General features: G+C 42.8%; 1 protein-coding gene across 1 annotated transcript in view; it reads left to right on the top strand.

The window, feature by feature from the left end:
• Positions 1-7,451, top strand: part of XPO4 (exportin 4) — a 52,723-nt gene extending 45,272 nt beyond the window's left edge. The window contains exons 18-22 of the mRNA XM_010135579.1: positions 238-356; positions 1,287-1,417; positions 2,182-2,299; positions 3,575-3,667; positions 6,777-7,451. Of these exons, the coding sequence (XP_010133881.1) occupies positions 238-356; positions 1,287-1,417; positions 2,182-2,299; positions 3,575-3,667; positions 6,777-6,974 (659 nt within the window). The 3' untranslated portion in view covers positions 6,975-7,451. The remainder of the gene's footprint in view (positions 1-237; positions 357-1,286; positions 1,418-2,181; positions 2,300-3,574; positions 3,668-6,776) is intronic.
• The last annotated feature ends 7,750 nt before the right edge of the window (positions 7,452-15,201 follow it).

Below are 15,201 nucleotides of genomic sequence, written 5' to 3'. Positions count from 1 at the left end.
TTAGTCCTAATGAATATAAATATAGAGGGAGGTGGCAGCCTCCACTCGCTAAGTTTCTATTTTAATACAGTGCCTCAGGTTTTTGTTTGGAGAGGGGAATAGTCCTATTTTTAGGACTATTTATTTAGGACTATTTTATTATTTATTATTTTATTCTTTATTATTAAGAAATGGGGCTCTACCTGCACTATGTTTAATCCTCCTCTTATCCAAAAGATTTTTTTATCTTTTCTACAGATGAAGTATTTAGAGGACATGAGCCTGGGCAAGCCACAAATAGATCTGTATCAGCGGCAGATGTTGTCTTATATGGGGTTAATCTAGTTCTGCCTCTAATGTCCCAGGATCTGCTGAAGGTGAGTATTTTTTTTACACACAGCTGCTAGAATATGAAAGCTTTATAGTCATGAATTCCCTGAATTCATTCCTATCCACCGCTGTAAGCTGAGTTTTCTAGGCTTTTTAAAATGTAACTAACTGTTCTGTAGTTCTAGATACGGTTTGAAAAGAAATATTGTAAGCTGAGAAAATGTATATTTGAAGGGCCTAAACAAAACTGTTTTCTTCTAAAAGTGAGTCTGTGCAGGTCAACAATTAGCCAAACCTAAAATGTGGCTTGTGGAATCTTTTTTTCTGATAGTGTTAGAAATGTGATAGGAAGCATAAACAAGTGATATTAGTAAAGAAAATAAATAAATGTGGGAGTAAGTAGTAACTCTTTAATTATTTTCACAGTACAGCTGCCTTTCCTGTCACAGACGCCAGCAGCTTGTCAGTAGAACAGTAAAATACGAAGCAGTGGAACAGCAGTATTTTGTTGGGTCGCACTGTGTGAATGTTTTCCTTCGTACCAGGGGAACACTTCTGGAGTGTATCTCAGCTGTCTCCTGAACATGCGTTCTCACGTGGCAGCGCTTGCTAGGTGTGAGAGCTACATCCGTGTGAGGTGAAGCTGAATTAAAAGATGTGCCCTAGGAGCCCCTCTGTGCTCCAAATGCTTGTGAGGCTTTTATCCCACAGGACTAGACTTGCTCGTCTGTGAAGTAAAACTTGAATTTCTGTAAAGCAGATCCCAGACTCCCACTATCAGCAGTTTAGCTTTGGTAGGTTTTTTTTTATTGTACGACTGTGTTTGCTAATACAGTTGTAGCCATTCCTAGTGGCTGAAGTTGTCTACTAAATTTATCTTCTTCAGCGGAAAGTCCTGTGTCTTTGAACAGATGGAAATTATGTCTGAAGAGATTTATGTGGTCGACTCTAAAATTACCATGTTTTCCTTTTGACAGTTTCCATCCCTGTGCAATCAATATTACAAATTAATCACTTTCATCTGTGAGATATTCCCTGAGAAAATTCCACAGCTTCCAGAGGACCTCTTTAAGAGCCTAATGTACTCACTGGAGTTGGGGATGTCATCGTATCCTTTCTAGAGCGTGGCAGTGTTTAAAAATCTGAGTTGCTTTTATAAGGATTTGTTCCAGATTTTTTTTAAATAAAGATTTATTTTCTTTGCTTTTTTTCCCCCTCTTTTCTGTTAGTACCTGTATCTATAATTATATATCGGTAATTGACTCTTACTCTCTGCTCTCTGTAGATTCTTGTATGAGCTGAATTGCCTCTGGCTTGTGTTGCTTGACTGCAGCCTTTAAGTGGTTCCGCATGTAAGTTTTTTCTGGCAGCCACTCCTGCCCCCTCTGTTACTTCATTTCGGAGTGTGTAACTTCATAAGCCTTCAGCTGGTATCCCAAAGCCATTCCTGAATTAGTTTCTCAGCTGGTAACACAAAACATTGCTGCTGTTCCACTGGGCTGGCTCCAGAGCATTTCCTGTCAGGGTGCCAATGGGCTCTCCTCTCATAACGGGAGTACCAGTTTCACTAATCTGTGGCACGTGTCAGAAACAGATGAGCTTGACCATAAGGGACTCTTTCTGAAAATGTTATGTCAGAGAGGGTTATGTTACCTTAGGGCACATAGCTAATAAAAGGCGGCAACAAGGCTGGAATTCTTTTTTTTCCCCCTTTTTCTGTGTTTTTTTAATATTTTTTTTTATTAGCAGCCTTTTAGTAAAATGAAATCTTGGCACATACAAGCATTTAAAATATTTCCTAGTGACGCTACTAGGAAGTTTTACCACAATTTAATTGGAATCTGACTTTGATTCTTTAACGCCCGTTACCAGAATGAGTTCAGAGGTTTGCCAGCTCTGTCTGGAGGCTGTAACACCGTTAGCAGAACAGTGTGCAAAAGCACAAGAAACAGATTCAACCCTTTTTCTAGCAACAAGGCACTTTCTTAAGGTAAGGCATCTGTGTTTCAGGTTTCTTTGGTTCTTTTGCATAAAGGTGGCATCAAGAGGCCAAACTGACCATGCTTGACCAGGTAAATCAGGATCACGCATATATAGTGAGAAACAGCCTGTTACTAAAAACCTGGCAGTTTAAGTAGAAAAGAGAGCACGAAGGACTGAAGATACTGGACTAGAGTACAAAGAAGGATGGAGGCACAGAGGGAGAAAATTACTTACTGCCAATCAGCGAAAGACCTGAGCCTCTCAGGATGCAATTTATAGTTATCCGTGCTCTGCTCGAGCAGGGGTACGAGCTCTAGAGTGAACCGCACTGACGATTTTAGCAGATACGTTTACTGTGAAAGCTGTAAAATAGAAAGATTCCAAAACTGTGTGGACTGGAGTCTGGGTAGAGTACTAAAGAGACAGAACAAATGGCATCGTTGGGAACCAGAAGGAAAATGCTGTCATTTATTCAATGTACCTGATGAATAATGCATTTCCTTAATCTAGTGTCATATTTAGTAGTTTCCTTTTAGGACCATCCACACTCTCTCATTGAATTTTGGAGTGACCTGGTAGCAACCAGGTTCCTGCTAACCGGGAACGAAGTAATTGTGGAATTTGTGTGCACCTTCTGATATCGTAAAGACTTCAGTTTTCCTTAAGACCTCTTTTCTTACCAAATGGACATTCAGACTTCTGAGGATTGCTTACTAAAAGCATACTTCGGCCAAGCTGAGGGAATGAGAAACTCGTTAAATAATTTTGTTTGTTGTTATATTTCTTCTCAGTTCACATAGCTTTCTGCTTTTTCTCTAAATTTCCACTTAAAATTAAGTTATTAATCCGTTCCCTGTTTGGCTTTCTGTGAGCTGTAGGAGTCTGTAAAACTCGAGGAAAAAGTTTCCTCAAGTTTTATTCTGGAAGAGCAAAGTTTTTTTTTTAAATATTTCTCTGGCATATCTGCAGCTTTTGAAGAAAAATGCAAGAGATGCCATTTCTCTCTGAAGAAGACACATGAATAAACAGCAGGTTTCAGTGCTTTGAGATGCGAATTTGTGCTGTTAAGCCAAGGCTCAGCTTCCAGAAGAACTTCGCTTTCCAATTACTGATACAAAATTAAAAAGAAACAGAAAGGCAACAAAACAAACACAGCCTTGGATGTTTGTAAATACGTGTTCGTTATTATTATCAGAAGTGGAGATGAGGGTCAGCAGCGAATGTTGGTGAAGTAGAAAGCTAAGTTTTCACTTCCATAACTACTTCTGTTTGGTGATTTCAGATGGTCTTTGATATGCTGGTACTTCAGAAGCACAATACAGAAATGACAACTGCAGCAGGTGAAGCATTCTACACATTAGTGTGTTTGCATCAGGTATGGCATTTAGACACCCCCTGACAACCGGTGATTTGTGAAAGGAGAGTGGTTAGTCGCTGTGCGTCTGGAAAATCGCAGGATTGGTTAGGTTGGAAGGGACCCTCAGGAGGTCTGTAGCCCAACCACTTGCTTGAAGTGGAGTCAACACTGAATTCAGATCAGGTTGCACAAGGACTTCTTCCCACTGGGTTTTGAAAACCTCCAAGATGCTTCTCTGGAGCAGCCTGTTATTAGCCTTGTAATTCCTGTGCCTTCAGCACCTGCGGGGCAGTCTTGGTGGCCCACAAGTGGACCCATTCGAGGTCATCAATATCCTTCTCGTATAAGGAGTCCAAAACTGGACACATCTAATCTAACGAGTGCTGTGTAAAGAAAAATGTAATAAATGCAGCCCAGTGTGCTGCTGGTGTTTATTGCAGGCGAGACGCTGCTGACTTGCTTAGCCTGCTGTCCACCGGGACCTCCAGGTCCTTTATTCAGCAGAGCTGCTCCCCAGCCCGTCAGTTCCCAGTCTATACAGTTGCAGGGGGACAGTCCGTGTGAGCTGCAGGACTTTGCATTTGTCCGTGTTCAACTTCAAGGTTCCTACTGGTTCATTCCTCTCAACCTGGTTACGTGTCTCTGAACGTCAGTCCTGCCCCTGGATGCACTGGCTGCATTCCCCAGTTTGGTGTCATCCACAGACTTGAGGAGAGTGCATTTCCTCCCCTCCTCCAGGCCTCTGACTAAAATAATGAACAGGGCAAGACCCAGATGAGAGCTCTGAGGCCACTTGTAACCAGCTTCCAGGTGGAATATGAGGCATTAATCACAATCCTTTAGAGGGTGCTGGTGCAGGTGTTTCCATCCATGTAGTAGTCCACCCATCTAGACAACCAAATCCGAAGACTTGCTGTCAGGCATTCGCTACTCTCCACTCATCCACAGATGCAGTTACTCCATCACGGAAGACAGTCGGGTTGGTAAGGCATGATTTATCCTTGGTTAAATCCACACTGGCTGTTGTCAACCCCTTCCTCTTTCAGGTGCCCAGAGGCAGCTTCCAGAAGTATTGCTTCACAATTTTCTTAGTTGTTCAAGGATGATAGAGAGCGGCCTTGTAAGGGCGTGAGCCAGCGTTCTGAACCCTTGGATGGATTCCATCAGGTCTCATGAGCTTGTCTGCATCAAGTTTTCTCAGGAGATCCTGGGTCGATCCTGTATACTACTAGTAGTTCCTCTTCTTGAACCAGGTCTAGTCATAAAGGTCTAGGAAAAACCTGTCAGTGATGACCAAGGCAAAGAAAGCATTGTTTGTGTTCCTCCTTTGTAGCTGTCTCTGCTTCTGTTTCCTTCTTGTGTCCTCCTTGCACTGGAGTTCAGTCATGGTCTTCCTGCTTAACTAGGTCAGTGTCCTGACATGTTTGTATTGTTTTCCTCCGTATCTGGACAGGCCATTCTTGTGCTTGGAAGAGGTTGTCCGACTTAAAGACCTGTCAGCTCTCCTGACCTCCTTTTATCTTCAGAGCTCTCTCCCACGGGATCCCACCCGCCAGTCTCCTGAATAAGCTGAAATCCGCTCTCGTGATGTCCAGGGTCCGTACTTGCTGCCCTCCTTCCTCGCTCTTCTAAGGATCCTGAACTCCACTATTTCATGATCACTGTAGCCAGTGCTGCCATTAATTACCACATCCCTGACCAGCTCTTTCCAGCTGTCAGTAGTAGATGCAAAGTCACCTCTAGGTTGCCTATCTGGCATTCGAGCAAGCATCACGGAGACAATCTCTCATAAGTCTTCTCTGGAAATTTCCTCAAGTTGCTTGAAGATGACTGTACACTACTGACCCTGTTTTGGTGATCTGTAACAATGATGTTACATTCTCCACCATGATGTCGTCTTTACTGCCTCCCCTCTGATCGTGACCCGGAAGCACTCCACCAGATTGTTGCCCACTCCATAATTTGAGCTGCCCTTTTACGTAAATGGCAATTTTATGTGCTGCTCTTCCCTAAGGAGCTTCCATCGGAGCACTCTGGTCGTACCCCCCTGTCTCGGCGCATCTCAGTGCCCCCCTGTCTTGGCGCATCTCAGTGCCTGCAGTGATGTTGCAGCCCTGCAACTGCGTGTGGAGCTGTTTGTTCCCAAAGCTGAATGCATTTCTGTACAGACATTCGACGCTGGCCTCCTTCCAACCTTTTTCATCCTTCTTGCTAAGCACTCTTAAACCCATCACATTTCTTGTGTTCTTACTACTCTTGGTCTCTGTCTCCTCACTTAGCTACAAACTACTGCCACCATCTGCCAACATGCCCTTTAAAGCCCTTCTTGACAGGTTGGCAAGCATTCAGCAAAGATGTTCCGAAGACACTGTCACGTGGATCCTCTCTCTTGTTAGCAGCCCTCATCGATCAAAGAGGAATTCATCATCATGTAAGACAAAAAGATCCTGTGACACCAGGCACAGGTGGCAACTTGTCACGTTGTGCCTACCCCCACCCAAGCCCTTCAACAGCAGAATTGAGGGCACTGCCATGCTGGCTCCCTGTCCTTCACCCTTGCTCCCAGAGCTCAGCAGTCACTCTGGACTTGCTCCAGGTGCCCCCTGGCAGCATCCTTTTAGTCAAGTTTGACAAGTTTCTTTGTCTTTAAGTAGGAAACTCTTTGAGGGGAATCCAAGCTTTCTGTCCCAGGGAGGGGAATCTAGAGAAGGGGAAACCTGCGGGAGGAGATGGTTGGTGCGGCTGCTGAACATGGGGCAGGCTGGAAGGAAGAGAAATGCCACTTGCAGGAATAAGCCTATGCTAAGGAAGAGCCAGAAGGCACTTTGAAGGGCGTGCCTTAAACTTTTCTCCTTGCTCTGTGCTGCAAAGTGCTGTACCTGGCTCTGAAGGCTTCTTCAGCCTTCCTGGAAAAACGGCCGTGATCGAAGGGCTTTATCTGGTTTAGAGGTAGGTGAGAGGCTGCAGGTCCATAGTCGCTTCTGACACACCTAGTCACTGGTAACAGGTGGAGATGTACCAACAGTCTTCTGTCACAGCCTTGCTTCTGGATTTTGTCCTGATGAGAGAAGTTGTATGTATGGTATCTTTTTTTTTTTAAGTTAATCGGGTTCTTGTTATCCAACAGGCTGAATATTCAGAGCTAGTTGAAACATTGCTATCAACTCAGCAGGATCCAGTGATTTACCAGCGGTTAGCAGATGCCTTCAACAAGCTTACTGCAAGCAGCACTCCTCCTACACTGGACCGTAAGCAGAAGATGGCCTTCTTAAAGAGTTTAGAAGAATTTATGGCAAATGTTGGTGGACTTCTCTGTGTAAAATAAACAACAAAACTCTATGCCTAATTTAGACCCTTTCTGCAAAATGCACTGAGAAATGCTGAATGCTGACTAAATCTTGTACCTGTCTCTGGGTTCTTTGTAGCCATCTCAGTTTCTAGAGAGCCTGGAAGTTTGAACAATACACCGTGGAACAGGAGAGGTCAACTTTGAATCAGCTTCTGCTGTTATGTGTTAGCTGCAATCTGTCGTACTTGTGTGTGGGAGAGAATGAACAGAAAATCTGAATTTAATTTTTTTCCATATATGTGCAAACAGATATGGGCACAATGAAAAATAAACGCAGTGCCTTTCCCCTGCACACTGGTTTGAAGTATGAGTGGCCCGATAAACGTACAGATTTCTTTTCTACCCAAAATCATGTTAGCGTGATGCAGATACATATAAAGCTCTAAACAGTTTAGCTGATTTTAAGCTTTATTTTTTCCTCTCTTAGAGTTTGAGTTTGTGTTCCAATGGGGAAGAAAAACCAAATGGTATTTTAACTTGTGTTTAGTTCTGGTTTTCTACATCAATCTGACATTGCATGATTAATGCAGTGCAGGTTTTTACATTACGTTCTGCTGCCTAAAGTTCACGCGGGGAAAAAAGGTGTATATTTTTGTTCCCCTAAAATGGACTTTAGGAACTGTAGCCATTTCATTGCCTTAATTTAAAATATTAAAATAAAAAAAGCTCATATACTTTAGATAAGAAATTTAAGGCAAGATTTGACTCTTCCGAGTTGGTTGAGGATGTTGGCATTAAGTTGCTGTGTACCTGTTGCAGCCCTTCATGATGACGTGTCGTTTTGGAACGCGTGTAGTTTTACTTTCAGTATCTGTCCTGATTCATACCCGGGTTGCACGTACCTGCGATGTATTTCTACACCAAACTGTTTGCTTAAGCGATAACAGCTCAGAAGGGGTAAATTACTGGCAAACATTTGAGCTGGGGCATTAGCTAAAACAATTACATGAGAGAAGGGGCATCAACCCCTTTTACTCCAGGGCCGTATTTGTTTGCCTCGGGAGGAAGGTAATCGGGATGTGTCGTGCTGGGGGGGATTTTTGGTTTTGCTGAATCAGGCTTCACTTCTGCAGAACCCTCTCAGCTGCTCTGCTCTTGCTCGGTTTTTTATATCAGCACTTTAGCAACTGCGACAGCAGAATATTCTAGTGCCCTGAGTATAGTGGACCAACAAGGGAGAAGCAGCGCAGGAACGCAAAAGCAAGGCCTGAGAAAACGGAAGCAAGCACACACGCTGCGTGTCTAGTGAATCGATCGTTGTGGACATACCTGGAGGCAGAAGAGGGCCCTTTTGTTTAAGACCTCTGCTAGATTATGCTGTTCAATATTTCCCGTGTGTTTTTAACATTTATATCAGATGTACAGTAAACACCTTTACGTGGCTATATAGAGCATCATGTTTGCAACTCTGTGCCATTCTTCAGCTGCTCGTCTCAGAATCAGTCACGATAGCCAGGATTTTTAAAAGACAAATCTGTCATACTGTGCTATAAGGCTCTTCTATATTTTAGTTAAATCCAAGCATGGATCCACAAGGCCAAAAATGTCATCTCGTCATTTTACTTTTCTCTTAATTTATGTGGACACTGGGCCAGGGCAGATTAAAAAGTGACTATAAAACTTGTTAGGTAACATACCTTCCCAGCTGGAATTTTATTTCTAAGATAATTTGTGCAGCATTTTAGCACAGGGATATTACTCTCAATTTTTTTCTTGAAACTCTAGTGCTTTTCTTTGAAAGATTTCTTGACTGTGCACTTGCACAAAAGATAACGATCCTGGCAGCTCCTTCTGCTTTTAAACTCTTCTGGTGGCTGATTTTTTTTTTTTTTTTTTTGGTCTGGGTTTTGCTATGTTTTTGAAACTGCTTCTGGCGTTTCTTTGAGTTTGTACATTGGATAGGGCAGCAGTTCTGAAACCGTGGGCTTGGGGGGTGTTGGGTTTGGTTTATTTCCAGATGAAGGGCACTAAAGCCTGGGAACATAAGCAGCAGTAGAAGCTGCTAGTTTGATGTGCTCGGCATCAAATATCTGGGCCAAAGTCTTGAAGGAGATCATAGCAAATACCTTCCCTTTTTTTTTACCTGAGTAACTGATATACTCAGTCAGCATTTCTTTTACAACTAGCTCCGTCACTATCATTCTTTTAATCCTAAATCTGGCTCGCTATTTTAAAATATATATTAACTTTAAAAATGTTGAAATCCTCTTGCATAGTGTGATTGAGTGGGAGCACAAATGGAGTTAGTACGCGGGACGAAGCAGTGTGCGTCCCCACGACGTTCCTTACCAGGCGCGCGGTGTTGTGACGAGCAGAGGAGCACAGCATCTTCTGGCCATCAAGACTAGCTACAGTGTGAACTCTAATTTTCAAAGATCGCTTTTGAAGGTGGCTTTGAAGTTTCCATTGCCCTTCATTTAAAATTAATATTACATGTTAAAGGGAAGCCGTCCTAGTGGGGTTGTTCTTGTAATTTTCCTGCCTGATGTTACGCTAGACAACATTCTTCCTTTCTTCTTTCTTAGTTTTTTCTTCCATTCTCATATATTCAACAGGAATATATTTTTCATTTTATTTTTTCATTTAGAGCACAATGCTAAGATGTCTCTGCTTTGTGACATCCATTAAATTGTTGCAAAAGGCTCTGGGAATAAGCTTTTTTAATTCATCCTAGTTTAATTCATTCATACTCTGGCTGGCTGAGTGGCCGCTTCTACCTAAACTGTTTGGCTTCTATATCCCTTCAAAAAGAAAAAACACCCCCCATCTCCCCCTCCCCCCAAAAACAACCCCGAGAAAACACAAACCAAACGTTCAGTGATCAGCTACTCATACAGTTGCTGTAAATCTAGATGCAAAAGCTCATTCGTGTCTCCAGGAAAGACTTACAGATCGATAGACCATTTTTAGTGAACGCTGAGAGGTGGCTCCATGGTGGTGTCTGAAATTTTTATAGCATCGCTGCATTGATTTGCCATTCACGGTGCAAAGCGAATAATGGTTCCAAAAATGCACCTGGTTTTGAAGGGAAAAAACCCTGACTTATAAATGCTGCATGACGTAATTGTAACAAATGTATTTGTCTAGACTTTTTTTTTTTGCTTAAAGAGATTATTGCTCCAGTGTTTTCATTCCGAGACTGGAAATCTAGCAGCCTCTTTCCCATTTTGCAGCTCCTTCCCCGTTGCAATGGCTGGTTCTGATGCTGGCAGAGTTTTCTGTTGTTTGACCTGTGATTTTTGATGCTGGCAAGCATGACCGTCTACTTGAGTCACGATATTCAAGACCTTCTTGAAAGCACAGATACACATGGACAGGGAGAAGTGACAACTTCCACTTTCATGTGCATTTATGCCTTAATTATCTTCACTGAATTACAGCTACTTACCGCCCAGAGGTTCGTGTTTCACCGTTTCGTGATAAAGGGCTCACCGTTTTCCTCAGGAACAAGACGCTTGTGTTCTCAGCATGTCCAAACCCTGCTCGCTGAAAGAGAGGGGTTTGATCGGGGTCATCTCTCTGACAGCGCGCAGCACTCACTAAAGCCCCGCGGTTTACCGGGTAGATCCCTGGATATCTAAGCCATGTAGTTCTAGAAAATAAGCTTGCTCGGAGCGGTCAGCTGTCCATTTGAAACCCACTTCTTTAGGAGGTAAAGCAAATTCTTATTTGTGATTCTAAAACTATTAAAAAATACAAATTGCAGCATTTGTCTTGTGAAACACTTGAAGTAATTTGAGTTTTGGTTAAATAATTATGTAAGAGGGTGTGTTTTTTATGGAAGTAGCTTGATGAATATAAGCGCAGGAGTAGGAGCCAAGCTCCTCTAATTTTGTTAACGTTTTTCCACTGGATCCTCTGTGGCCATTGGCAAGTCGCGAGAACTGCGGTGGTGGTAAAACAGCGGTGATACCTACCTACCTCACAGGGATGTTGTGAGGATTAGCTTATGCCTATAAAACGGAGAGAGGATCTGAGAAGCTATGTAAATATTAAATATTCTAATTTTAGTTTTATGAGGTGTAAGATTTACTGTAATGAAAACAGGAGATTTTCATAAATATAAAGCCCAGTGGAGGCAGCAGTGGTGCAGTATTCCCCAAGACGGGTCTACTGCAGGTTGGTGATTCTTGCTGTAAATTGTACTTATTTCATTTACAGCCCGTTGAAGTGGTGGCTGCTGCTTTAATAGAGTTCCTCACCGGCGTGCCTCCGTCCCGGTCTGCGTAGGGAGAGGGCAGCTGTGAGGTCTTCAGGCTCTGGTGCCTCTGCTTGTGACAAGTGCCACTTGTGGCGGTAGGGTTTTCTGCTCGGTTAGGGTTTGGTTGGTTTGCGCTTTTCTGCACGGAACAAACACCACTCATCTCCCCCTGCTTGTTCCAGTCACTCGGTATAACCAAGAAGTAAGATAGCCCTGGCTTCCCCTTCTCCTCGGTGAGTTAAAGTCGATTCTGCTTTTCCATGTTTTCCCTTCCCCTATCCTGCTTTTCCTGTCCGAAAAGCCATTCTGATAAAAGGTTTGGAAGACCCTTCCAAGCTCAAGGGAAAGATAGTACCCACGTGATTTTTCCAATGTATTTCAGCTCGATACTTATAATTGATAAAATCTTTTCTAATGGCATTCCCCAGCGCATTTTACCTCCCACTGAACCGTTCTAGAGTTTATAATTAGGAAAAAAATATTATCCTCTTTCATTTGTTCCCTTTGTGCAAAATAAGGAACCTCCATGCAGTGAACACGCAGTTTTAAGGCAATAAATGCTAGTACTGCTGTTGGTCAAGTGTGTAAATATTTTAAATGTATAATTCAGTCCTCTGTTGAGTTTCTATATTAAAAATGCGGGGATTGAAGCGCTAGTTGGTTTCAGTTACTGTTGTACCTGTACAGCTGAAGATACGAAGTTACACAAATATTTCACAGTTTGTTGCAATAAGACTTGGGAAACGGCTGTGTAATCAAGCCTTATCACAACTGGATTTTCCATCGTGAAACGAACACTTTCTGTATTTTCAAGATCCGTAAGCAGGAGGAGGATAAAATTGTTTTCCACTAAAGCCTTTTATTTTGTTTTGGCCGTGTGTGATTTGTGTGCATTTTTATTTAATATTTTTCCAAAATCTCACTGGTGTTGGCTCCCCGCAGTGGCATTTGTTAAATACCTCCCTACAGCAGGAACGAAACCCGGAACCCTCTGAAACCTCCGGCTCCACGCTGTGCTCTTTGGCTACCGTGAACGCGCCGTGATTCAGTTCAGGCTGATGGGGTAACTTTAATTTACATCGGCACTCGAGGCACGAGGGAGTCTGTCAGCAGAACCCAGTGCGATTAGGGGTGCGACAGGAGTATCTCACGCTGGACTACAGTTACCAGAAGTGGCTGTGAATATATAATCCAATGAATCTTTTCCCCCTTCCTCCAGAAAAAGCTTAATGGTGACTCTTCAGGTCGCTCTTACTGGTGGTGGTTGTCTGCCCGGAAGGAATACCGGTTTCTGGATCTTGATTTTTTTTTTTTTTTTTTTTTTTTTTTTTTTTTTTTTTTTTTTTTTTTTTTTTGGCGTGGCTTTAATCTGAACGGGTTCTGATGATAGCTGACACAGAAATGTTCTCCCAGCCCATAATCTGTTTCCATGTAAGTGATATCTAACAGTATGTTCCTTCATGTGTATCAGAAAAGCTCAGTGGCAGGCAGCAGTTCCCAACGTGCTATTACACAGTTACATTTGGATAGAAAACCACAGCTCTTTTCTGTTGTTCCCCTCTTACTGTCATGCACTCACATCTTGAAAAAACAAACAAAAAAAACCCAAAGAAAAAGCTTCACAAATCCTGAAAGTAAAACTACGCAGCAGCTATGATGGTGCCAGCTTGCTATAGACATCTTGGCTGTGTGTGTCACCAGAATTTCACTAGTTTCAAAAGTCAAGTTACTGCAGTTACATGTTTATATTGGCCTGGTTTAGTTCAGTGAACGTTTTGGTGAAGGACAGAACATTTAGGGTAATTTTGAGGAAATCCCTGAAAGCAGCTGGTGAGGCTTAACAGCAGCATATCCCAGAGCCTTTCGTGTAGAAAATGAAAATACTCTGCTTTACCGTAAACATGAGGTCTGGAATAAACTTGAATGATTTGGGTACAAAGCCTTTATCCACACTTGTTTGTGTAAGTGTGTGCAAAACCCATCAGTTTTGTGTGAAACGTTTGTTTGCTTCGTTTGTGAGTGGTAGGGTCGGCGGTGGTTTCTCCCCTCGCTGATTTGCCGGGTATGATGAGCAGGAAGGTAGGAAAGCTCAGCCTTCCAAGTGGGATGGGTCTGACAGGTCAACCAAGGAGGAGGTCCTGCAAAAACTGGAAGAGGGGAGGAGGAAGAGAAGAAAGTTGGCAACCTTATGTGGTAAAAAAAAAAAAAAAACCAAACTAATCTAAGAAGTAAAAAAAACCCATAATACAAGTGTTATCCTGTAACTTCATAACCCACGTCATCCTGAGAAGGATTAGTGAAAGCCTGACTCTTCATCAACATATTTTGGGGGGAAAAGAGAAAGTGCTGTTCTGGATTGTGTGAAATGCGATACTATTGGCATGACTTTTGTTAATTAAAAAATAAAATCTTTTCTATTTTGGGAAACGTTCTGGACAAATCTGTATGTCTGAAGAGAACCCCGAAGTTACCCCCTGTGACTGATACATAAGTCATTACTCGTTTTTTCTCCTGACTGTATTTGAATGTCACCCCACAACTGTTTTCACCGTAACATCTGTGGAATGTTACTGGATTTTCTTTTTCTGACACACCGTTGCCTTTGCAAGTTAGAGTAAGGCAGAGCTTTGGGCATGGCGTACTTCCCTTTTTCTTCCCCTCTCTGTCTGACCCACTGCTCGTGGTCGCGAAGGTGTGAGTGTTTGATGTGCTTTAACTTACTGCTTTGGATGATGCATCTTAGGTTTGTGGTGTATTCAGTCCGCTCCCGATCTTCGTGTTTGATGTTTGCTGGACGAAAGTCATCTCTAGACTCCAACACAAGTATTTATTTGAAAGCCTCATTCATAACTTGATTTAATAAGTTGCCAGGACGTTGGCTTTTAGGACTGCACCGATACTTCTAGTGGTCTTTTGTTCATTCAAATGGTTGTTGTAACTCGGAGTAAAACCCAAAGCCAAATCCCCACCACCACACCGTGGAGTCTGCAGGAAGATCCCTGCTGTCCTCGCACGACACCCACACTGCTCTGGGGAAGGCTTACGCTCCTCTGCCACTTTAAGGAAGGACTGTTCTTCTGAAGTACCTTTTGCCTGCTTTTAGGCTGTTATGCACTTTCATGGTTTCTTAACAAACTACTGTTAAAATGTACTGTAACATGCATTTTGATAAGCGCACATGTATTTAAACAATTCACTCGGCCTCAGGAAAGCTGGAAAAATCGGATACCGGTTTTGTATCTCGGTGAGCATGTTTGTGACCTGCAGCCCTTAAGAGGGCCGGATAACGGCTAGATCCTCGGAGTGTACCTAAGATGCCAGTAGAGTCTGTAAAAGGAGGATGATGTAATTTTACTCTAGGGCCTGGGAAACTGGTGTCCTCTCCTTTTTCTGAGACGTATATATAATCTGAATTGGAGTTTCAAAAGCAAAAAACAGAGATAAACCCCATTTACTGTTCGGGGGGGAGAAAAGACGTTTTCTTTCTAACACTAGCTTATCTCTATTTTCTTCCTTCTCCTTAAAAAGTGTGTGTGAAACAAGTGCAGAGGTATGTGCAGGAAAAACTGTAAAATCTGCTGCTGTACATAATGTTTGCTACTTGACTGCATTTTCTGTTCCACTTTAATTTTACTGGTTTTGCTAAATATATTTTATATATTTTTCCTTCCTGCTTCTTGTGATGGCAGAGTGATTACATCTTTGGGCGGGGGGGTGGGGAGCAAAAACAACCAGGCGAAGGCTCTGGCCGGAAAAATCCCATGGTTTGTGTGTTAGCGTTTATCTTGGGGCATTTTTGGAGAGAACAGCATAAATCAGGGGCAGTGTGGCACAGTCGGATGAACGGGGGTGTTTAAACGTACAAAGGCCGTTCTGTTTCGGGGTTCTTTTGCTGGGTTTATGTTTTAAGTCTTCAGGTCCATTTAAACTGTCAGCACCGCTCGGGGGTGTTAAGTGACTAGTGGCCACCGAAGTGGGGGTGTTTTTCCGTCTGAAGAACAA

Source organism: Buceros rhinoceros, unplaced genomic scaffold, assembly GCF_000710305.1.
Source record: "Buceros rhinoceros silvestris isolate BGI_N320 unplaced genomic scaffold, ASM71030v1 scaffold20134, whole genome shotgun sequence".
Lineage (NCBI taxonomy): Eukaryota > Metazoa > Chordata > Aves > Bucerotiformes > Bucerotidae > Buceros > Buceros rhinoceros.
The sequence above is the reverse complement of the archived record's forward strand: the minus strand, read 5'-3'. Positions and strand labels throughout refer to the sequence as shown.